The sequence below is a fragment of the Solea senegalensis genome, linkage group LG19 (assembly GCF_019176455.1).
Source record: "Solea senegalensis isolate Sse05_10M linkage group LG19, IFAPA_SoseM_1, whole genome shotgun sequence".
In the NCBI taxonomy this organism is placed as follows: Eukaryota; Metazoa; Chordata; class Actinopteri; order Pleuronectiformes; family Soleidae; genus Solea; species Solea senegalensis.
In genome coordinates this window covers 6,405,569-6,427,170 of record NC_058038.1, presented here as the reverse complement: position 1 = coordinate 6,427,170, position 21,602 = coordinate 6,405,569, and the positions used below count along the sequence as shown (strand labels likewise).

Here is a 21,602-nt window from a genome sequence, read left to right as displayed (position 1 = left end):
AATGTTTGACATTGTGATTTTTTGTTGTCGTGCATAGTATATCAAATAAAACAGGGTATCGCCTGTTCTTTTTCACACTAACACATATTACTGTCCCCAAAAAAAGGCCCTCAGATACCAGAATGATATGCTTCGTGTAATGTGTACAAACACAATACATAGATGGTGTTTGAATTCCTTTAAGCAAATATTAATGATTAAAGCCAAGCACCTGATCTTGCAGGTTTACTGTGCAGGATTGTTGGGCAAAGACAAACAGGCGGGAGCTCAGACAAACTGTATAACCCAGCCTGTGGTACAGTGTTTGACAGTCAACAAGGGTGTGTGTGTGTGTGGTAAAGTTTGTAGAGAACAACCTTACCACAAAGACTTACTGTCATTTTGTTTTTACTAGTGAAGGACAAGTGCCCTCTGCTGGTGTCTTGTATCAACTACAAGTGCATGCTGTGAGAGAATTACCATGTGCAGATAACACAGTCCTAGATACTGCCCACACACCGTGACATAAAAGTGCATTAACAAGAACTGGAGCAAAGCATGTTCTTTTTTATTAAGTTTTACAAAACAAGTGCAAAAATAGTGATTCACAGGAGCTACACAAAAGTAGGAGTTGCCCTTCAAAAGGTCACAGACAACACAGGCTGAAATGCAGTACAATAAGTGCTGTTCGAAGAAGGATAAAAAGGGATCGATGGTGTAGTCTTGCGCAGTAGAAAAGATTGCAAAACATGGACTTAGTTTCGCAGCATTTGATAAATACTAAGTGCAAGCTGTTGATACAGATGCCAAAATTCACCTGCAGACTGCCTTTCAAAACTACACAAAGTGCAATGGTTTTACAAGGAAGAACCTCAATGAACGACATTCACTCGGATACACTTTGGACCCTATGCTACGGTAACAATTCCTTCCTAGGCTACACACGCACTCACACGTGCATGGGTATAGAATAGGTTCTTTTGTAACGTTCATCTAAGCCAAAAGAAAACACCAGACAATGTTTTTATGATGCTACAATTAACCTGGAATGCATGCAATGGAAGTATTATTCACGTCTGAATACTGAGAAACACTGACATTAATAGAAGAGGAAATCAGCTGTGGATCACTGTGGAAATGTGAGAGGAGCCTATTCTACCTAAGACTGATGCTAACAAGTCCTCAGCAAAAAAGCCAGGTACCGCAAATCTGGCAGTGATATGTGAAAACAAGATTGTGAACACCAACAACAAGCCGACCGAGACTGAAGGCATCGTGGGTTGTGGTGCAAATCAATAGAAAAGGCACATAGCTTGTGGTTTTAGGGTGGCTATTGCTAAATCCCCAAACACTGCACAAACACAAACACCTTGCACAGAGAAAGCCTTGTAATTCTTTCGTTCTCGTTTTCCATTTACAGTATGGCACACTTTTGCTTCTTTTTCTTCTCAGATTCCTTTTTGGCCGACTCGGACTCCTTGCGCATATAGAAGCTGGAGAAGCAGGCTGGGACAAAGATGGGCTCGGTGAGGCTCAGGAACCACCTTCCGTCACCGAAATAAGTGAGCTGACCAAGCTCCATCTCGACCTGCTCCCCTTTCTGGCCTTCGTGCTGCAGGATCGAGATGTCGAGCAGATCCAGGCCCGTTTGAACTGGCTCGACACCCTCTGCACACCCCAGCGTAATGTGGGCGCGGCTTCCAAGAGGCAAGGAAGCGGCAGCGGGGACTGAAGACTCGGCATCAGCTGGCCACAGCAGAAGCTGCTCTTCAGTGAGGGACACCTTGGCACCAACAGTACGTGGTGTGACAAAGAGAGCGGTCAGTGACAGCTCAAAGGTTGAACCATAGAAATCTTTCACAGCCTAGAGGAATGAAAGAAAAAAGGATTAAGATTAATAATATGACAAAGATAATGTATGTTGCCATCAGATCTCATTAGCAAAAAACGGCAGCTTCTTACTGTGTTCTGTGCGTACTCTTTGGCACCCTTGGCTTTACCATAGTCGCAAAATTTTGTAGTGCAATGGAGGACTCCTTTGTCTTTGAAGTACTGCTCTAGATCCACCTCGTTCTCAGGTTTATCAGTGACTGTAAATAAAACAAAAGTTCAGCTGCATTCTTGTCAAGATGACACCTTAATCTGCTGGATTTAATATTTCGCAATGACGCATTTGACTTTGTAATAAATATAACAATTTAAAAAAATATATCACTCACAATCAGTCATGTGTTTCTTGAAGATCTCCAAGGTGTCCAGCGTTTTAAGGAAGTCCATTGAGGTGCACTTAACCTTTTCCTGGACAGACAGAAGAAACCAGCCAAAGAACAGAGGAATGGACATTTCCTCAAAGGGACTTTTCATGGCTTCAAGTGTGGCCTCCTCGAGTCCTCGCCTGGTCTTCTTGCTCAGCTGACCTGCATCTCTGCTCCATGTTGTTTTTGGTTCTAAAAAGATGGCAACAAGTTGGTGTTCCTGAGCAATCTCTCCCAGGCGGGCCAGACGATCCTGGCTGTGGTTGATGTCATCCACAACTATCAGCAAGGGGGAAGCTGTTCCCGCACTGCAGCAGGTGACCACAGCCTCATCCAGAGCCTTGTATCCATCCGCAGATGGTTCTGCATTCTCTGGCTTCACACCATGGTCATCAGCACAGATGACAGAGCAGTGGTCTTTGTAGGCATCGGCTATGGCACGAGCCAAAAAACTTTTACCACTTCCTGGAAGACCACGGAGAACAACAAGAGTACGAGAAGTGCGCAGGGTTTCTTTGGTCTGCTCTCGTTCCAGCAGGGCAAAGGACAGAGAACCAGATGCAGGGACAACGTCTTCTTCCTTTTCAAGGTCAGTTTCTTTCTTCTCAGTTTCAACAACTTCTGCTGCCACAGCCGCCTCAGCTCCTTTCACAGTCTCAGACTCAACTGATTTCTCCTCTGTTGGATTTTCTGATGAAACCTCTGGTACTTGAACCGTCTCTGCTGGCTTTTCCTCTTGCCCCTCACTTGTAGGCTCAGCTGCGACATTCTTTTCTGCCTCCTCCACTTTAGTAGTTTCTTCTGCAGGCTGCTCTTCTACTTTAGCCTCCACTTGTTCTGGCAAGTTCTCCTCTGGGCCTGGTGGTTGCATATCTACTGGTTGTTCCATTGCGACTGGTTCAGGTAAAGTCTGCTGTTGTATTTCAGCTTCTGGAACTGATTCTGCCAATTTCTCTGGCTCTGGTACAGGGGCACTCTCTGCCAGAGGCATTTGCACAGACAGAGCTTCTGGGTTGTTCTCTGGCACAGGCTGCTGTTCAAGCGTGATGTTTTCTGATTCTGTGGCTAATGCAGCAACTGGGTCAGAGATCTTTTCAGCCGACTCATCTGGTTGTGAAGTTGCGACCACAGCAGGCACCACCTCGATGTCAGATTGGTCTTTCGGCACACTGTCACCATCTGCCTTCTCCTCAGATGAAGTAACATTTTCCGTCACAATCGCTACTTCTGTTCTTTCAAAGTTTACGACTTCTGTATCATGACCGTTTACCGCCAGCTGCTCAGTCTCTTCAGCAGCAGCTGGTGGCTTCTCAGGCTCAGTGGATTCCTCTGGTGTCTCCACCTTTGATTCAACCTCTCTTTCCATTTTAGTCTCCTCTGGCTGTGGAGTTTCTGACGCATCCAAAACCTCTCCACTAGTTTCTGTATCCATGTCTGCCTTAAAGTCTCCTTTTATTCACCACCATGTACCTTAAACGCATGATAAAACAAAAAAAACAAACAGTGTTTTATCAACCCAATGAATTCATAAAACCTACCTACGACGTACAAGCATCAACACTTCACCTTGAAGAGGGACTGAAACAATTGATCTGAGTGTTCTTTAAAGAATTAAAACAAGTTTGCTGACTTTTAAGCTGCTTAAACGTTTCTACTGGTAAGTTGTTAAAGTACAAATTTAAAATAAATTTGGGGAATGGAATTTTTGAATACTATTCTAAAGCTGAAGGACATCATTAATACACCCATTTAGTAAAGATAGGATTTTTATTTTTCTCTAAAATGGAGTTTGATAAAAAGGTACCTTGCACCATTTGACCCTTCCAAATATTAATGATAAACAATCATACATTTTATAATAGTCAGTCATTCTGCTGATCGCTGTGTCAGTAACAAGACAATTACGCTGCATGCACTGCAGACTAGACCAGGTTTGTCATGACTGTGGTCATAATGGAAGTCACTCAACATTAGGGTTGAAACAAACAATTGCTTTTTCCTCATCAATTATTCAGTTCATTCGTCAGTTGTATGGTCTATAAAATGTAGAAAATTGAGTTTGCAAACCTAAAAATCATATCCTCTAAAGTAGGACTGAAAGAGTTTGAAGAAAAAATCTAATTACAATTATTGTGATTGCGGTATGATTTGCGATATCATATTACATCATTATTCTTATTTTCATTCAAAAAACATATTTAAAACGATTAGTGTGATTTGTGCAGATCTGTGAGAAACAAAGATGTTCCCTTCAGTCTGTAGAATATGTGTATTGGGCAAGATGGTAATTCATCTAAAATTATACTTTGACAAAAGGCTAAAAAAGGCTTTCGATTAATTGTTCAGCCTCTCTCTAAAGTATTTTTTCTTCAACAAAAAGCAAATGTATTCAGTTTAAAGTAGCTGATATCACAGAATATGGGATGGGTGGGAGACAATGCTGATAGAACAATCACATTCTAATTATGTTATTAAGCAAACAAGGACCAAATTAAAAGAGGAAAACAAGAACAAGCATAACTGTTTACATATCTATTGAAATCTGACGTTTAATCACCAACAGGGCTAAACCTGGACAGCAATCATAAACAAAGGGCAGTTAAGAAAACGTGGGGTTGTGTCACAGAGCAGTAGCGAGCTCCTCCGTCGTCGTGTGGCAGGATTATATTCTGCCCAGAGAGGAGGTGGCATGATTGGTTAACTAACGCAGGATTAAACTAACAGATGTGTGATGATGAAACCTCATCCTGTCATGAGACACAAGGGGGAAGAAGCTTCAAAACTCAGCCTGATGTGGTCGTGAAAACGAAACATGGCCTCAAGTGTTTAAAGGCAGCTGCACACACAGAGCAGACCTGCGACATGAGGAGGACATAATGAACATTAAACTTCATTTAATTCGTTTATATCAGCAAAAATGTAAATGCGCCACCAGCCAGACGCCCGTTGTCTTTTGTTGTAAGGAAGTTTGAACCCGACATGAACATGTTAAATTCAACAAAAGGGAACCTCTTTTTTTATCGTTTACGCGTCAATAGCTGCGGGTAAATTTGATATAAAAAGGGGAAGAAATTCGATAGAGTTTGAACACTGTGTTTTACCAAACGCACAATGTGGTCAGGCGGGGAGTGGCAGCGTGCACCAACACACCAGCAGCAGAAGCCAGACAAAAACAATTATTAGCCTGGCAGCGACCAGCTTTGGTTCAAAGGAGCTACAATAGCGCCACGTCTGAACTAGTTTAGTGATAAACGGGCACAAATAAGTCGCTGTGTGTGACTGAAATTACTTAGTGAAACAGTCTTAAGAATATGAACATTAAAACAAAGACGAGTTCAATTTAATAGTTCACGGCGGGCTTTTGTTTGCGGAGGTGCCAACTTACCGGTTGCAGTGCAGAGGCTATGTGTGTGTGTGTCTGTGGAGCCGCTGACCACGCGTTTCTGCCTGAATGCAATGACAAGGCAAACCCTGGGCACGGACACGCGCGCGCTGCTCTCTTCAAGGTGGCGGACACAAACGAAAACTCCCGGGAACGCGCAACTAAGGCGGAGCCACGGTCACGCCCCTGAAGAGCGGAGGGATGGCACCACTGGGGATTTTTTATTTTTTATTATTTATATTTGTTTTATTTGCGGAGGAGGGATATAGTGACTTATTCTTATTATTTTTATTATCATTATTCTTATTCTTATTATTTTTTAAAAATATGGAGGAGGGTGGTCATGGCCACATATTTATTTATTGTTTTAATTTTAAATTTTTTAGAATTTATGAATTCTGAAAAAAAAATCAAACGTACTTATGTATTTATTTATTTGAAACAAAATTTAAAAAAAAGCAATTTGACATTTGACCCTAATCCCTAACTCTAATGTTTACTCCCTACTTCTTTATTCTTTCTTTTACACATCTTCCTCATTTATTCCATCATTTATTTAAATGTGCTTGTCTTGTTTACACCTAACACGCAGTTTAATTATCCATGAATCTGTTGATTATAATAACAAAATGTCAGGAGAATGGTGAAACATTTTGAACTGGTCTTTCAAAGTCGTCATCAAATGTATTCGTTTTTTATTATTAACCCAAAAGACACTCAGTTTATTGTTACGAGACCTGCACACACACACACAGCCAGTGTGAACCTCACTTCACTATCACTGTTGACTCAAGGATATAAGTTAGCTTTGCATACATGCAAACGTAATATGGAAGAGGGTGACTGAAGAGTTTGCATTATGAAGAGGACTATAACCAAATTATTCAAATAGAAAGTAGCACTGTTATGCATTAATTGCTCAAAGTTTTAGGGTGTGGTGCGGACTATTCCGACAAACAAGTGCTCACCCAAACACAGGCCTGTTGAGCAATAAGACAACAGAGTGGACGTGCTGCTGCATCTTTGTTGGGATCATGCACATGTGCTCTTTAAATACCCACAGTGTATTAAATTTATTCTTATTTGTTAGAATTTGGTTCCAAACAAATGTCAGGAATGCATGTCTCCGACATTGTTATTACTCAGACAATGAATCCTTCAATCCTTCATAATTAAAGACTCAGTTGTAATTATTATTATTATTATTATTGTTACTAGCAATTATACTTTCTACTCAGTATGTGTGTGCGTGTGAGCCTTGAGGGCAATAGTTATCTTCATGTAAATGACACCATGTATGCCCGGTAATATATAAATAAGAGTGATATGGGGAAGTTCCCTGAGCTTGTGTGTGTGTGAGTGTATTTAAGCTACTTCATCCTGTATCAGCAACAGTGTATAACACACAGTCTTCACACTGTATCACACTACACATCCACAAAAGCCAAGTGTTGCTTTGGACAACTGTCCTTTTCATTTGCTGCATCAAATTACTGGAACTTATTACAAAAAAACCCACTAAAACTGGACGCTTTTATCTCTGTTTCAGCCTTTAAAGGCCGTCTAAAGGCAATTCTTAATGACACTTGTAAATGTTTCACCACAATTTGATACGGTTTCTGTTTCTAAAAACTTCCTTTGTGTGTTACTGTTTTATGTGTTTGTTGAATGTGTTAGTTTTCTCCATCTTTCCTATGTAAATAAGTCAGTTCTTAATGTTTAGCCTGGTAAAATCAAATAAAAAAAATGAAAAAAGTGAAGACTGTATAGAGTACCCATGCACTTTTTTGAAAGCGATTGTACTAATTTCACTTCCCTGGGAAACTTCAAGAACAGAATGAAGGTGATTTAAACTACTTCCCCATATTATTTCTCAGATAACATTATACGTTTTTGCACATGGGACCTTTTTCATAACTTGAGGCCATTGCTCCTGATTTGACCTTCACAGGTTACATGTACCAACCCGTCGCACCAGTGTCTGGCTCATATTTGTGTTGAAACACTTGTGTTTTAACCTTTGATAAATTTGCATGCCTGCACCGCGTGCTTCGAGGCCAGTGAACAGAAACTGTGTCACAAGTGTTTTTTTTTTTTAATGAAAACATTCTTCAACTCAAATACATCTGCTGAATGTCAAAAAACTGTTTCTATGGCTCTCAATTAAATCATACATACATCTCTATGATTGATGATGATTTTCTGTAGAGATGACTCTTCTTTTCAAGGTGGATCAGGCTCGACCGGAAACGTCTTCATTGTGATAGGTGTTGTTTCGCTTCACCAAGAGCCTGACAGTAAGAACGACAACTTTCACAAGTCATAACAAAACATCTGTAAATGTGTCTAAAGTGATAAACAAGTGACGGGAGAGTGCAAACCTTCCGAATGGCCTCCGTGGCAGAGTCGTCTTCTTGTAGAGCGGCATATGACAAGGCTCTTTCAAAGCTGTCAACGCAGAATTCATAGTGTCCAAGTTTCACTGACATTAAAGAAACGGGGACATTTTGAATTAAAAATCAGGTCATTGATAACACGTACTAATGCAGTACTGCAATAGAAACTGTCGTACGTAACCTAAAAACATAAATAAATGTCCATTACATTAAAAATCAAGTGCGTTCACACAATGATAATTAAAGGTTCCAGCCCCACAAGTCGCTGACAGGATTTGCCATGCGTGCATCTCATTAATGTAACTCCTGGACTGTTTGTGATATCTGGAAAATTCCCAAACTATGGACTGGCGATCTGTCCAGGGTGTGACCCCGCCTTTCCCCCAGAGTCAGCTGAGATTGGCACAGCACCTCCTGCTAAATCCAGGCGGCCTGATTATCATGACAGTCCAGGGTTACTGATATTCTCCTGCTGCACACAGGAAGTGATGTGGAGGAGTGTGACTGAAAACAACAACAAAACGCCTACAAAAGTAAAGTGCAGTAGAAAGTAAATTCTACTGCTAAAAAACCCCGGTCATGCAACGCCTCGGGGGGACAAATGCTTCGTCCCTGTGCGGCCCCCGATTTCAGATGAAGGACAAAGCACACAAATGTTTCTGTACAAGAACAAACGACAACAAAAATCACCTGAAGTTACGCACTGCATCTTTAAATATAAAAGCAAAGAGAGAGAGAGTTACTTTGCGATTGTGCCACCAACACGTTGGCATTCATCTGCCATTTCTCATCACAAATGTCATCGGCCGCGGCAAGAGAACGGAGGCCAGAGTCTCGAGCTTCTTCGTAGCGATGAAGCTCCAGGTAACACCAACCAATCTCGTGAAATAACCAGGTCTTCTCCAAACCACCACGTAGCAGCGGAATCTTCTTTTCCCAGCTGTTTGTCAACACACAGAGAAGAAAATCTGTTGCTTGATCAGATATTTGACACTTGCCAGGGAACATTCATTATTGACTTACAACTCAATGGCCTGTGTGAATTTTCCAGTGTGTGCGTAGACTCTGCCAATGTTGTCCAGTGCCCTGGACTTTGCTTCTGAGTGGTTGCTGTTGATAAGAAATGATACGATTTCATTTGATGTGATGCTCTCACTCCTTTTGTGCAAATGCCCTCTGATTCTCACCACTGTTTAGCCAACTCCAAGTCTTTCTCATGATGGTCTAAGGCTTTGTCCATTTCACCCAGGTCCATCAAAGCGTTCCCTATGCAGCTGTGCAGGCTGCCCAACACTTCTTTTTTATCTGGCACATCTTTCTCTGACCATCTCTGTACCATCTTCATGACGTCTTGTGCCTTCTTGAGACTACCTTCTGCATTTCCAGAGGTAAGTTCTAAACCAACAAACATACATTTAACATTTTTGAAAAGCACCAATCTACAGGTTCAGCCAGAAACTGAACTCACCTGCATCAATGTCATCCAGGCTCTTCATCAGAAAATGAGCAGGATCAGACGCAGCACTGGAACGGGATTTTCTACCTCTTTGTTGCTCTGTCTTTTGGTCCCTTTGCCGCACACTGATAGGTTTCTCCTGGACCAGCAGCTCAGTGCAAGTGTCGAGATATGTCAGGCAACTCTGAATGACGTCCTGCAGGCGTTCCCCTCCCTTTGTTTTGCCTTTTACCAAGTCTGATTCCAAATCTGAGTCAATCTCTATTTCATCATAACATTTCAAACAATAACAAAAAAAACAATGCACAGATATATTTATGTCAAAGGACACAGTACCGTCATCTTTCAGCAGGTTCTCCAGATAAATCTTGTCACTGTAAAACTCTCCAAGCAGCTGTTTGGTCGTCTTCTTATTCTTAGGCGTCTTTTGAGTCTGCTGTTTATTGTCAGCCGTCAGTTGCTGAATAGCAGTAATTGGCTGTGCCCTCTGTACAAAAACAGCCATTCAATAAGAAAACATAGCATTTTTCTGTAAGAGGGAAGCTGAGGTTGAAAATAACATATAGAAAACTGTTGAGAACATAGTAACAAATTTTATTTATTGATTTATGTTTTATTTTACTCACTTCCTCATCTTTTTGGAGAAATGATAGGTCTCCCTTAATCTCCAGTTTTACAGAGGACGGGCCTGTGAGATGACAAAGAAATGATTTATATTTTAAACCTGAGGTGCGAAGAGAACATTCACATGTTGAAATTACAATATAAATTGCAGAACAGTGTTGAATTACTCACTGCCAACAGAGTTTTCTATGGCCTCCTGTGCTTTTTGGATACCCAGTCTAAACTCTTGAGGACGTAGCTTTTGTCCTCTGTGGTAAAACACCAGCGCAAACTCAAATTCTCCCATGTAGTATAAAGCCTCTGCCTTCTGGTACAATCCCTGAAAAAAAAGACAAAATAAAGACACATTTTGCAATACAGGGTTCACAAAACAGCTGTTTAAGATTAATTTGTTCACTCGGTTCACCTCAAAAAATGTCTTGTCTTGTTTGAGTGAAGCTTCAGCATCTCTTAGGGCATTTTCAGGTTGCCCCATCTTCAGGTAACATTTGGACCGGCCGACATAGCAGCTCTTCTCGTCAGGCTTTAAAGTCAGTGCCTAAACAAAGACGTCCGTACTAGTTATTGAAAACTTCCACTGGAAACCCTCTGCAAATGGTTTTCACCACAGGGTGATGAGCTTCAGGGATGCAATAACATGGAGGAAAACACTGAGGCCAGATGGGGGACTAACTCCATATTAAAGTACAGTCCCTGTTGGTGCAATGGCCAGGTGTCCCAATACTTTTGTCCAAATAGTGTAGATAGGTGTCCCAAAAGGTGACAGAAATGGTTGTTTCCAACAATACATCATCATATTTTCATCAAATGTCTTAATCACTCATTAAAGTGACATGAAAACACATATATATTTATTTATATTTATTTTATATATTTTAATGTAAGGATAGCCCCCTTGAGACGTACCATCTAATTTTCAGGGGGGTTCGTTAAACAGAAATACAGAAGACATTTAACAGAAACAGCAATACATACAATACAGAACTCGCTGTTTTGTTCTACATTTATTTTTTTCTGCCAAACGTTGCCATGCAGAAAGTATGGGAACCAGTGAGTCAGTATAACAAGTCATGTCCCGTGGGTAACTGGGTTGCTCACACTCACCGCTGTGAAGCTCTCTATGGCCTTCTTATACTCTCCTTTGAGGAACAGCCAACTCCCGTCGGCCACTAAAGTGGAGAATACGCCCTTTGACTTCTGTCCACTGCGGTCTCCATCTGTGTGGGACATCTTTACACACTTTAAAATAAGGCTTACATACAATTTAAGGTTCGTGAACACGTCAACATCCCCGGTATCCTAGCAACCACACCCAACAAACTAGAGTAGGGCAACAGTGCCCCCTGCTGCCTGTTTTAATGCAGCACAAATGGTGCCCCTCACACTGCAAATGTTACCCGGTGGTTTTATTCTACTACAACAAAAGGAGTCCAACAGAATCTCAGAGGAGGCCAACTTTATTGACACAGCTGTTACTTTTTCAAGGGTAAAGAGAGGATGGTTTCACCATAAGGGCAAAAACAGAGAGCAAAGATGAGGATGCTTTTCTCTTCATATTAGGTGCACCAAATAAAACCCACTGCTCTCGTCAAAAAGCAATGACCCCGAAGTGATTGTCATTGATGATACAACCACATGACTGCTCTATTCCTATATTTATCTGTGGCGTTGAGCAAAATTAGTCTGTTTGAATTTTGGACTAATGGACACATTTTGAATTACATTTTGAATTCTGTGCCGTATTTTGTGGAGACTTAAATTTGTGTCAAAATGGATGCTTGGTGCACACACACATTTACAGAAAAGTATCCTCATCTTTCACCTACCGCTCTATCAGACAGCAATAAATTTACAATAAATATACATATCAAAATTAAAAAATGAAAAAAAAAAAAACAAAAACTATTATCACAAATCAACACTTTACATTCCAGTAAAATGTACAATGCAGCAATCTGTGAATGGCAACATCAAACATAAAACCTGTGAACACAAGAGGGAGGGACTCCGCTGGCAACAAGGCCAGAGCAGCTGCCTCCACTGCCATCTTTCTAGTGTGGTTCAGCTTTACTGTACGTGTAAGGTCAAAGCTCCAGCTGTGGTGCATTAAAAAAAAAATGTTCAAGTGATGCTCTTATGAGGAGGAGGAGGGAGTTTTCAGTGTGGATTTACAGCAGCCAGATTCTTCAAAAAACAGGGGAAGTTCTGTCTGTGCGCAGTGACTTCTTCAGGAATAATTAACAAAGTTATTAATTTTCATGCAGGGAGAACTCCCTCAGCAGTAAGGTGAGATGAGCTGGATAATTGTTCGCACAAAGCTCATGTGCATCTCAAGAGTTTTTCACTTCCTGCACAAATCTCGAAAGCTTGCATACAATAGCTGCACAATCTTTTAGTTGGACCAGTGTTGCAAACCATTACTGATTTTCAAGTGTGTTTCGTTCTGCTCAGAAGAAAACCAAATCCAAAACCAGTAACACTATCAACTTGGAGCCATCTTAGCATCCTAGCTATATGGGCATCTCGGCATTTGCTGCGTGTGGTCGACATTGGGGTTGCATTCAGTCAGTCAACGGTATAGAAAAGAACCTGACTTTCAGTCAGTCAGTCAATAAACATGGATGGTGGGTCAGGGAGTTGACATTGTTGAAAAGTCCTGTTGTAGTAACCGTTTCTGTAGACAAATCTTCCAATTAACCAAACTGGAAGAAGAAATTTCCTGGTCCAGATGCTGTAAAAACAAACAAACAAACAAACAAACATGTCAGCACCTGGTAATTCACACATGGTTTCTAAGTGGTATGTTATATCTAAGTTGGCTATAACATTAATACCTTCAAAACTAAAACCCCCTGGGCCTCCAAAGAAAGCCTTGAAAATGTTGTTGGCATCAAAATCTGTCAGAAAAAGGACAGAGTCATCATCACTACACAAGCCAAGTTGAATTTTCTTACTGTAATTATTCTATTTTAATCTGTTCACCCTCCCGACATCCCACCCCAAAGTTTCCCCGGGTTCTGACCTCCCATGTTCATGCCGTCATCCTCCAGGTCCTGACCGCTGTCGTAGCGGGACTTCTTTTTTGGGTCTGAAAGGACACTGAAAGCCTCGCCCACCTCCTTAAACTTCTTCTCCTCTTCTTTCTGCACCTCAGTACTTGAGCCACTGTGGCGGTCTAAGGACAGGAGACAAAACACACACATCATAATGCAAAAAAGTCAACTTGCATATGGACAAACTGCAATTATTATGTCCGTTTGTGTCAAATAAACCATAATGGTTGAAGAAATAAAGCACCTGGGTGATGTAAAAGTGCACGTTTGCGATAAGCTTTCTTGATCTCATCTTCTGTGGCATTCTTATCCACGCCGAGAACTTTGTAGTAATCTTTCCGCTTGCTTTTCTTCAACTCCAACTGGGCATGTTTTAGGAGATGCTTATGTTCTGTAGAATAAGGGCAGAGGGAACAGGTTGCTCAACAGGTGGAGGACCACTACTCAAAAAGTCTTAGCTGAATGCACGAGTCACATTCTCACCTTTTGTCTTCTCTGTCTGGTAAACCTTCTCGTAGTCTCGCACAGCCTCTTCATACTGCTCTGTGTCCATGTAGCTGCAACACAGTGTGTACCAGACTGTCATTGTTACTAAGTTTGAACAACAGAACATCGGCACAGATAATGATGCCGAGTTGGAAATCTTATACATACCACTGTGCTCTCCGTAAATAAGCCTTGATATAGGTCTCATCCAGTTTAATTGCCTTGGTGCAGTCCTCAATGGCCTGATCTAATTTCTTCAGCTGTCAAAGAAAATTAAAAATAAGACAAAGGAGAGGAGAACACGCAACGGTTGTGGTCAAAACATGCAACGGTTGTGGACCAGTCTTCTTGAGTTGATATTAGAGGGTAAATACAGCAAAGATGGCAAAACTATTATACCATTAGGGAGAATGAGAACTCCATGTAAATCCTCTGCATGTAAACACACTCAAGTATCATCTATGTTTTGCTAGATTCCTCACCTTAGAGCCAACAGTGGCCCTATTACAGTACAGCTTGGCATTAGTCTTGATGTTGTTGGGGTCTATTGTCAGTGCCTCAGAGTAGAGCTCATAGGCTGCCTCGAAGTTTCCCTCCTTGAATGCCTTGTTCCCCTCCTCCTTCTTGGCTTTAAGTGCTTTGGCATTCTGTGGGGGGAAAAAAACATAGTAAAGTGGAAGTCAATCAAACTTAAAGTGGCAAAAACGCTGACCACAATATTGCATTTACTAAAGCAATTGTCCTCTATTAACCTTTTTAAATGAACTGGTTCACAAAACCGTTATTTACTGAATTACTCACTCGGCACGCAAGGCGAGCCTTGTCATGGTCGGGAGCCATGCGCAGGGCCTGGACAAAGAATTGGACCGCCTTGTCAATGCAGTCCTCATAGTAGAGACAAAGACCACGCACGTACAGTGCATCTGCATTTGTGGAGTCCATCCGCAAAATATCACTGAACAGAAACAAATAATTAACATAAATATGAAAATAAAAACAAGCATTAAAACCACAAAGAGAAAAAACACAATTTCTGTCTTCCTCAATTTATTCTTCCCAGCCATGATGAGACAGTTTCCAAAGATGCAGTGGTGTAGAAACTGAAATATAAATGTGGTAACAGACATGCCCATAATAGAAGGAGGACACCAGCCACAGCTTACTTCTATGATGAGAAAGGCTGTCCCCACTTCTTACCACTGTGTCTTTTGCTGCTTCCACCCTGTAATCAATGTGACATATCCCAAAAATGTCCCATAACAGAAGGAAAGTGCTTTTAAAATGATGCACTCTTACCTGGCTACAGACTGAGCCTCGGGGTAACGTCCCAGCAGGGCTAAGCACTCTGCTTTCAGTATCTTAAACCTGTGACAGGCTGAGCCAGACTCCAAGGCACGGTCCATGCAAAAGACAACCTAGAAAGAAATGAGATGTACTCAAATTGTCTGTACTACTTGACAGGGAAGTTATTTTGCCACACAAATGTGAAAAAAGAACAACAATGAAACAAGAGAGTAGCTCACCATCCTGAAGTCTCGCTTCTCAAATCCAATCTCTGCCATTCTCTCATATTCAAGGATAGATTCTGCGTTCTTCATCTGCCAAAATAATTTATACCATTCAGTGACAATGGAAAAAACTATCTGGCAGGCACTTGTGCTGACCTCTTGTGTGCCATGCTTCATGAGGTCAGCATGAGGTCAATATAAGCAAATGTGTTTATTCTCTTAGTGACCTCAAACTTGCATCCTATCTGAAAGCAACTCTACCCATTATCCTCTTAAAGCTATAAGTATCACACTTTGCTTGCACCATCTAGGTCAAAGGTCATCTAAAAATGGATAATCATGCCCACATTGTCAGATCATGCTCTCTGACACGGAGGCTGGCTCACCTCCTGCTGGACTTGGCTGTTGTCCGGCTCCAGCTCCAGAACCCTCTGGAAACAGCGGCTGGCAGCCATTGCATTACCAAGGGACAGGTGGCACTTGCCCTCTCGCAGATGGCCCTGTGGGGGAGACAGTTCAAACTAAATGTCCTGAATAAACACCCTTCTTATAAGACGTAGAACAAAAGGTGTCAAAAATAAATAGGACATAAAGAAAACATGAACATCTTTACTGTTTATGGGACAAAAATACATGTTATAGCCAAGTAATCGAGGTAATGGTTTGTTCTCCACAACCTACCTTCATAAAGGTGTTATCTAGTTTTACTGCTTGCTGGGAATCCTCTAAAGCCTCTCTATACCGACACAACATCATTAATGTGGCCGCCCTGTTCCCATAGTAACTTGCATTCTTTGGACACATGTCTGAAAAGAAAGCAAAAACAGTCAGACACACATTAAGTCAGACAGAATTCAACATATTGCTGCTAGCAAACATAGCCTATAATATTAAATTATGTCAACATTTTTAAGATACAGTGAGTAAAATTCAGCAATATGTAATGATGAGGTTACACGTTGCAGCTGAATGCCCTTCACTTCTAAGTGTGTTGAAGAACCTTTGTAGCCTTCAGTTAGAATAGAAACTCCATTCCTAATCTGCAGCCTTAGTAGAGTTGACCCAGACTCCTGATATAAATATAAATGGTTCATTCTGGTTTAATAAAAAACGACAATTTACACAGTCAGGTGGCTGTACACTTAAATCAAAATAGTTTCTGTATTGCGGATGGTCTAATGAGAGCAGTGACGGTTGCACTGTCTAACAGCAGCAGGAGGAAACAGCCTGTGATATCGCTCCTTCAAAACAAAAGGAGGACTGATCAGACGAATTTAGAAATAATTACCTATTGCCTTGCTATAATAATTGTATGCTTCAGCATAATCCTTCTTGATGTAGAAAGCATTGCCTTGCTCTTTGAAGCCCTCTGCTTCCCTGTGAAGAAAAGAGCAGGAAGACAACAGAAAGATTACAAATGGAAACGTGGCACAGATCAGATCAAAACATGAGCATACGAAGGAGTTAAATTGTTGACTTTTCTTTGCACTTTACAGATGAGCATGGACGCTTTGGGGAAAATATCTGGTTGCAATTTCACTGACAGATATTGTGATTGCTCAATATTATTGTGTGATAGATTGATTATTACCACACTACAACACCAAACCCTTTTAATGATCAGCGTCTAGGATTTAGTGGCATCTAGAGGAGACGTTGCATATTGCAACCAACTGACATGAAAACACAACAGCTCTTACTTTATTTTTCAGGTGATAATTAAATAATGAAAACACATTTTTAGCACTTAAGTTATTTTCCATTTATCATTTTTTATGAATGCATCTACACTGTATTCTAATACAGCGTAAACTCCCTAGAACAAATTAACTATTGATAGTATATTTGACTATATTGATTAAATTGTGGTCTTGTGGCATAGCTCTGATTTTTCAGCTTGTTGAATATATTTCCTGGTTTCTTTGCTCCTCATTAAAGAAATAATTGTGATTTGTGGACAAAACAATACATTCAAGAACATCATGATTTAAAAGTAAACACCGATGGACATTTTTCATACATTTTACTGAGTGAAAATAATTCTTAGATGCAGCCCTAGATGAATTTGCTTCCAACATATACGTATTTAACTCGACTATTAGACTAGAACAAGTATTATAAAACCAACATTGCTTGAAAGTGTGATTTTGAGCCCTAATAAAGATACTTTCTAATCATAACATACATTCTTTAACGCTCAGTAACAACTACATTCCTGTGTGAGGCTGAGTGTGGGTTGTTGTGGGTTAAGTAGTCAGATGGCACAGGGGGAAGAAGCTGATGGGGACTTGGAATCTTCACAGACAGATGTTGAGGAAACTGGTTGTCTTGCTCTTGCATGCTACTGTACCTTTTCCACAGGGGCAGCAGTGTTGAACAGTGTAAACTGTCCATGAAGTGGGTGGGATTTTGAACACTTTGCTGGCCTGAGTTAGCTTAACATAGAAAGAGCCAAACCAGCAGCCGGGTCAGAAGTGTCTACTCCAATCAAGCACGCAGCTATTTTGTGAGGCAGACATGCAGAGCAGAGAGCCAGGAACATATGACACCATGCTGTGGACCACAGCCGCCCGTTACTTTTTTTGGACACCCTTCATATTTTACATCACGACCACACATTGAGTGAATGGTGTCATTAAGTAGTTAGCCAGCTCATGCCACACTGTGAATAATGCGAGGACGTCTAAGTATAACACTCAATCCGATCGACTCCATTAAACAAGTGACACTTTAACGGCAACACAGAAACCCAGTTAATAAGAGCCACCAGCCACTCATAGGCGTTATTCAGGGCTACATTTTTAGTTAGCGGCGAGGCGCTAGTTAGCGTCACGACAAAAATGACAGGGCACAGACATTTGACAGCACGAATCGCCGAGCGAGTGACTTGCTAACGCGTCCCCGCCGCTGCCAACATGCACTCTGCGTGTCGTACCTTTCCAGCTCCTCGTCGCTGAGCATGTCCATGTCAGTGTCCATGTTCACAGGTCCATGTTCACTATTCTCCGTCGCCATTTTGCCGTTGGTGTAGAGGGGCGGGGGCATATTACTGCAGTCCATACGTCATCTGTAAACAGGAAGTCCTCCGCTCGGTAAGGAGAGTCGCTTACCCTGGAATGAAAATATATTTTATACAGTAGGTGATACTCAAATGAACACGTATATTCCCATAGATCACAGTGAACAACGTTTTTTTAAATGATATGAGCTGCACTCGAGTACGTCACGTTCACGCAGCATACACGGTTCGAAGCTAGTTCTGGCTAATGCTAAGCTAATTATTACAGTAATCACAAGTAGATCTAGTAGATTTTTTAAGCAAAACAACGTTTTAATGATTTTCATTGGTTTGCTAACAAATCATTTATTAGAGTCACCATTGGTAGTGTGTCCAGCAGATTAAATAAGTGCAACGTAAGGCTATGTCAAGCAACTACACTGAAACAAAATATTTCGCTCATAGATAGTAAGAAAGACAATTTTTTATTTATTGTGTTACAGCAGCACATCGGTCACAACCTACTGTTTAAATATAGAATTAAGGAAGCATAAACTGTCATGCACAGTATACAAAATGTAATAATAAAACAAGGGGAATATAACGTAAATATAAGATCGGAAATAGGAATATACTAGAATATTGGAGACCCTCATATAAGACAGATGGATGGATGGAAGGATAGATGTGCATTTTCCCTTCGAAAATGCTGTTGCCTCTGATCTTCGCATGATCTTGCCAGTCTTTGAACTAACCAACCTATCCATTAAGTTCTCATGTGCAGAACATTTTAAATATGTCAGATAAATAATGATATTTCGGTATAAAAAGCTGAAAAAAGACTGTTATTGGGAATGTGACCTGACCACTGTATACAAAAAAAGAAAAGAAAATAGTTAGGAACACTGACTCAGTAAATACACTCAAGGATTAATATTCTGTCTTTTCAGATTTTCTGAGCTGAACAGAGTGAGCCATGGGTAAAAGCTGTAAGGTGGTCGTGTGTGGCCAAGGTGGAGTTGGTAAAACGGCAGTTTTGGAGCAACTACTGTATGCCAACCATGTCGCAGGTATATTTTTAAATGTATTATTTTGTATTTATTATATAGTGACGGTGGAAAGAGACAGGAAATGTAATGCAACCCCGATGACTTAGATGCTCAGCGGTCAGTAGTTGACAAGACGTGCCAAATGCTTGGCTTTTGAGATCAAAGCAGAACAGAGTTGTTTTGAACCATCCATAGAGAAATTTAGATTTTGGTGGAATTAGAATAAATTATTTGTGATTGTTGTGAATAATCTGTCGACATTATACAGCTCCTCAGATGTCTTGTAAAAACTTGTAATCACAGAAATTGTTTTGGAAAAGCTATTGGAAATGCAAATTATGTTAATTAAACACAGGATAATTGCAATACATAATCAACCTGCTAATGAAGGTGGAACCTAGAGAGCTATACACACGTGAAACTTTTGATCTTGCAGTTCAGGTTTTACTCCGCTAAATCACTGTTGAATCACTGTCAGCCAGTCAAATTCAGCATTTCTTTCAGTCAGGTACTTGCTTAACTCTTAACAGGTTAGCATGTTAGGATTAACAACAGCATTGGGTGATGAAACACTTGCAAAAGGAATTCTCCACATGTTTTAGCCATTAATTAATTAATTGATTGATTATTTAACCACATGCTTTATTCGCTGAAACCTGTCAAACCTTCTGCCATGAAAAACATAATTCTGTTCAAATCCAGTCATACTTACAATAACTGTATCTACTATACAAGTGATTGTCCCAATAGTTTAGTATATGACACCATGTCTTTATTCATTGACAGGTTCAGAGCCCATGGAGACTCTGGAGGACATCTACATCGGCTCCATCGAGACTGATCGTGGAACTCGTGAGCAGGTGCGCTTCTATGACACCCGTGGTCTCAGAGACGGGATGGAGTTTCCCCGACACTACTACACTTTTGCAGATGGCTTTGTTCTTGTTTACAGCGTTGATAGCAAAGAGTCCTTTAAGCGAATGGAGGCACTCAAAAAGGATATAGACCGTCACAGGGACAAGAAAGAGGTGAGGACTGAATGCAGTGATATGCTTAGTACAGGGAGTAAAGGAATTAGCCCATTTTTTCACTTTGTGTTTGTAATTTCAAATTTCTATTAACACCTTAAATATATTGTAAATGAGTGAATGAAAGTTTAAGAAGTGTTAAGATGCATTGATGTGGACAGTGCCAGAGATTTCACTGATGTCAAACTAACGTGATGATCCTCATACACAGGTGACCATTGTTGTGCTGGGTAACAAGCTGGACAAGCAGGATGAAAGAAGAGTGGACTCTAACTATGCCCAGAACTGGGCGAAGAACGAGAAGGTCCGTCTGTGGGAGGTGTCGGTGGTCGACCGGCGCACGCTTATTGAACCCTTTGTCTACCTGGCCAGCAAAATGACCCAGCCACAGAGCAAGTCCACCTTCCCTCTCAGTCGTAACAAGAACAAGGGAAGTGGTTCAACGGACAGTTAACTGACCAAATGCTGTCATAACATTTAGTGGGGAAGAAAAAGGGAGAAAGAGTGTTACAGGGAATCACGTTTTAATAAAGAAGCAGATATGTTATCATGAAGGACTGTGATGAGAAAAAAGGCAGAATGAATGTATGGATATGTATATACAGTGAGCGCTGTTAGTATAACATCCATATTTTATGTTCTGGTGAATTGCTTACTACTTTAAATGGAGATTTCTTGATTTTAATGTGCCATATTAGTGACAAAATTCACAATCACATGGTGTTTTTGTTACCTCCACTTTCTTTGGTCACACTGTTCATCCAGAATTACTGTATATCATGTTTTTCTTCTTCTTCTACTGACAATCAACATTTGATCTCCGTTCATACAGTACAGAGTTTTAAGCTTAAGAGTTGTTTGTGCTCACTGTTTAGATACACTGGGACCACATTTGCACACACACAGACTGAATCCTTGGTTTCAAATCTTATGTAAATATTATATCACACAAATGCTGAATTATTATTATTCGTTATTTGTTGGGGGTCTGGAGATTTGTTACAGTCAACACAGTATATGTATACTTTATATGTACTCACTGTTGGATGTTGTAGTGTGGATGTTTGGCATTCCTTACATTCCTTATGGCCTTCTGTACAGATTTAGATTATGGGATAGAATATGGGATAAAAATATGTTCAGATGAAAGGCAGTTTCTGCAGGCTCAGGTGCGACTTTTTCTTCTTGCTTCACTTGTAAAAACCTGGGGGCACAGTATAATTAATAACATGTCACATGTCACTCATTATCTGTTACTGTCACTGATGAAGTCAAAGTGGGTCATTTTAAACTAAACTATGAAATAAAACCCACAGGAACACGTCAGACGCTCACTGACCTGTGCATTCCAGGCGTGACATGAGGTCAAGCATGTGCAACTTTTCATA

The 21,602-nt window shown here is 40.7% G+C and overlaps 4 protein-coding genes across 6 annotated transcripts; 1 reads left to right on the top strand and 3 right to left on the bottom strand.

Moving 5' to 3' along the window:
- Nucleotides 1-526: 526 nt before the first annotated feature.
- Nucleotides 527-5,747, bottom strand: LOC122785682 (2',3'-cyclic nucleotide 3' phosphodiesterase). The gene is made up of 4 exons (XM_044051587.1): nucleotides 5,620-5,747; nucleotides 2,199-3,704; nucleotides 1,942-2,069; nucleotides 527-1,843 (listed from the first exon to the last, which is right to left on the bottom strand). Exons 2-4 carry the CDS (start codon nucleotides 3,664-3,666, stop codon nucleotides 1,394-1,396), a joined length of 2,046 nt encoding a protein of 681 aa, XP_043907522.1. The 5' UTR covers nucleotides 3,667-3,704; nucleotides 5,620-5,747; the 3' UTR covers nucleotides 527-1,393.
- Nucleotides 5,748-7,710: 1,963 nt separating this feature from the next.
- odad4 (outer dynein arm docking complex subunit 4) lies at nucleotides 7,711-11,399 on the bottom strand. Of its 2 annotated transcripts, XM_044051176.1 has the most exons (11): nucleotides 11,197-11,399; nucleotides 10,499-10,630; nucleotides 10,264-10,411; nucleotides 10,095-10,156; nucleotides 9,805-9,955; nucleotides 9,481-9,705; nucleotides 9,200-9,407; nucleotides 9,036-9,122; nucleotides 8,756-8,952; nucleotides 7,998-8,098; nucleotides 7,711-7,907 (listed from the first exon to the last, which is right to left on the bottom strand). In XM_044051176.1, the coding sequence occupies exons 1-11, from the start codon at nucleotides 11,320-11,322 to the stop codon at nucleotides 7,872-7,874; spliced, it is 1,473 nt and encodes a 490-aa protein (XP_043907111.1). In that variant the 5' UTR covers nucleotides 11,323-11,399; the 3' UTR covers nucleotides 7,711-7,871. The 2 variants fall into 2 exon arrangements, with proteins under 2 accessions (XP_043907111.1, XP_043907110.1); XM_044051175.1 differs by having other exon boundaries at nucleotides 9,481-9,955.
- A 134-nt stretch (nucleotides 11,400-11,533) lies between these two features.
- dnajc7 (DnaJ (Hsp40) homolog, subfamily C, member 7) lies at nucleotides 11,534-18,167 on the bottom strand. Its single transcript, XM_044051189.1, has 14 exons — nucleotides 18,075-18,167; nucleotides 16,428-16,516; nucleotides 15,821-15,945; nucleotides 15,526-15,639; nucleotides 15,155-15,229; nucleotides 14,928-15,046; nucleotides 14,433-14,586; nucleotides 14,114-14,278; nucleotides 13,800-13,891; nucleotides 13,629-13,702; nucleotides 13,390-13,536; nucleotides 13,115-13,267; nucleotides 12,927-12,989; nucleotides 11,534-12,823 (listed from the first exon to the last, which is right to left on the bottom strand). The coding sequence occupies exons 1-14, from the start codon at nucleotides 18,152-18,154 to the stop codon at nucleotides 12,786-12,788; spliced, it is 1,488 nt and encodes a 495-aa protein (XP_043907124.1). The 5' UTR covers nucleotides 18,155-18,167; the 3' UTR covers nucleotides 11,534-12,785.
- On the top strand, nucleotides 18,153-20,761 carry nkiras2 (NFKB inhibitor interacting Ras-like 2). 2 transcript variants are annotated; one of them, XM_044051191.1, is made up of 4 exons: nucleotides 18,153-18,231; nucleotides 19,088-19,207; nucleotides 19,973-20,214; nucleotides 20,426-20,761. In XM_044051191.1, exons 2-4 carry the CDS (start codon nucleotides 19,114-19,116, stop codon nucleotides 20,666-20,668), a joined length of 579 nt encoding a protein of 192 aa, XP_043907126.1. In that variant the 5' UTR covers nucleotides 18,153-18,231; nucleotides 19,088-19,113; the 3' UTR covers nucleotides 20,669-20,761. The 2 variants fall into 2 exon arrangements, with proteins under 2 accessions (XP_043907126.1, XP_043907125.1); XM_044051190.1 differs by having other exon boundaries at nucleotides 18,153-18,275.
- The last annotated feature ends 841 nt before the right edge of the window (nucleotides 20,762-21,602 follow it).

Bases quoted from the DNA above. Each gene is read 5' to 3' on its own strand.
- LOC122785682 (XM_044051587.1), bottom strand. From the start codon at position 3,666: ATGGATACAGAAACTAGTGGAGAGGTTTTGGATGCGTCAGAAACTCCA. The intron at 2,070-2,198 runs GTGAGTGATATA...TTTTATTTACAG, and splicing joins CAAGAAACACATGACTGATT to TCACTGATAAACCTGAGAAC. The intron at 1,844-1,941 runs GTAAGAAGCTGC...TCATTCCTCTAG, and splicing joins AAGAGTACGCACAGAACACA to GCTGTGAAAGATTTCTATGG.
- dnajc7 (XM_044051189.1), bottom strand. From the start codon at position 18,154: ATGGCGACGGAGAATAGTGAACATGGACCTGTGAACATGGACACTGAC. The intron at 15,946-16,427 runs GTAATTATTTCT...CTTTCTTTTCAG, and splicing joins TTATTATAGCAAGGCAATAG to ACATGTGTCCAAAGAATGCA. The intron at 13,268-13,389 runs GTGCTTTATTTC...TCCTGTCCTTAG, and splicing joins TGCACTTTTACATCACCCAG to ACCGCCACAGTGGCTCAAGT.
- odad4 (XM_044051175.1), bottom strand. From the start codon at position 11,322: ATGTCCCACACAGATGGAGACCGCAGTGGACAGAAGTCAAAGGGCGTA. The intron at 10,631-11,196 runs GTGAGTGTGAGC...GTCTTTGTTTAG, and splicing joins CCATAGAGAGCTTCACAGCG to GCACTGACTTTAAAGCCTGA. The intron at 9,123-9,199 runs GTGAGAATCAGA...TCTTATCAACAG, and splicing joins TTGGAGTTGGCTAAACAGTG to CAACCACTCAGAAGCAAAGT.
- nkiras2 (XM_044051191.1), top strand. From the start codon at position 19,114: ATGGGTAAAAGCTGTAAGGTGGTCGTGTGTGGCCAAGGTGGAGTTGGT. The intron at 19,208-19,972 runs GTATATTTTTAA...ATTCATTGACAG, and splicing joins GTATGCCAACCATGTCGCAG to GTTCAGAGCCCATGGAGACT. The intron at 20,215-20,425 runs GTGAGGACTGAA...CCTCATACACAG, and splicing joins GTCACAGGGACAAGAAAGAG to GTGACCATTGTTGTGCTGGG.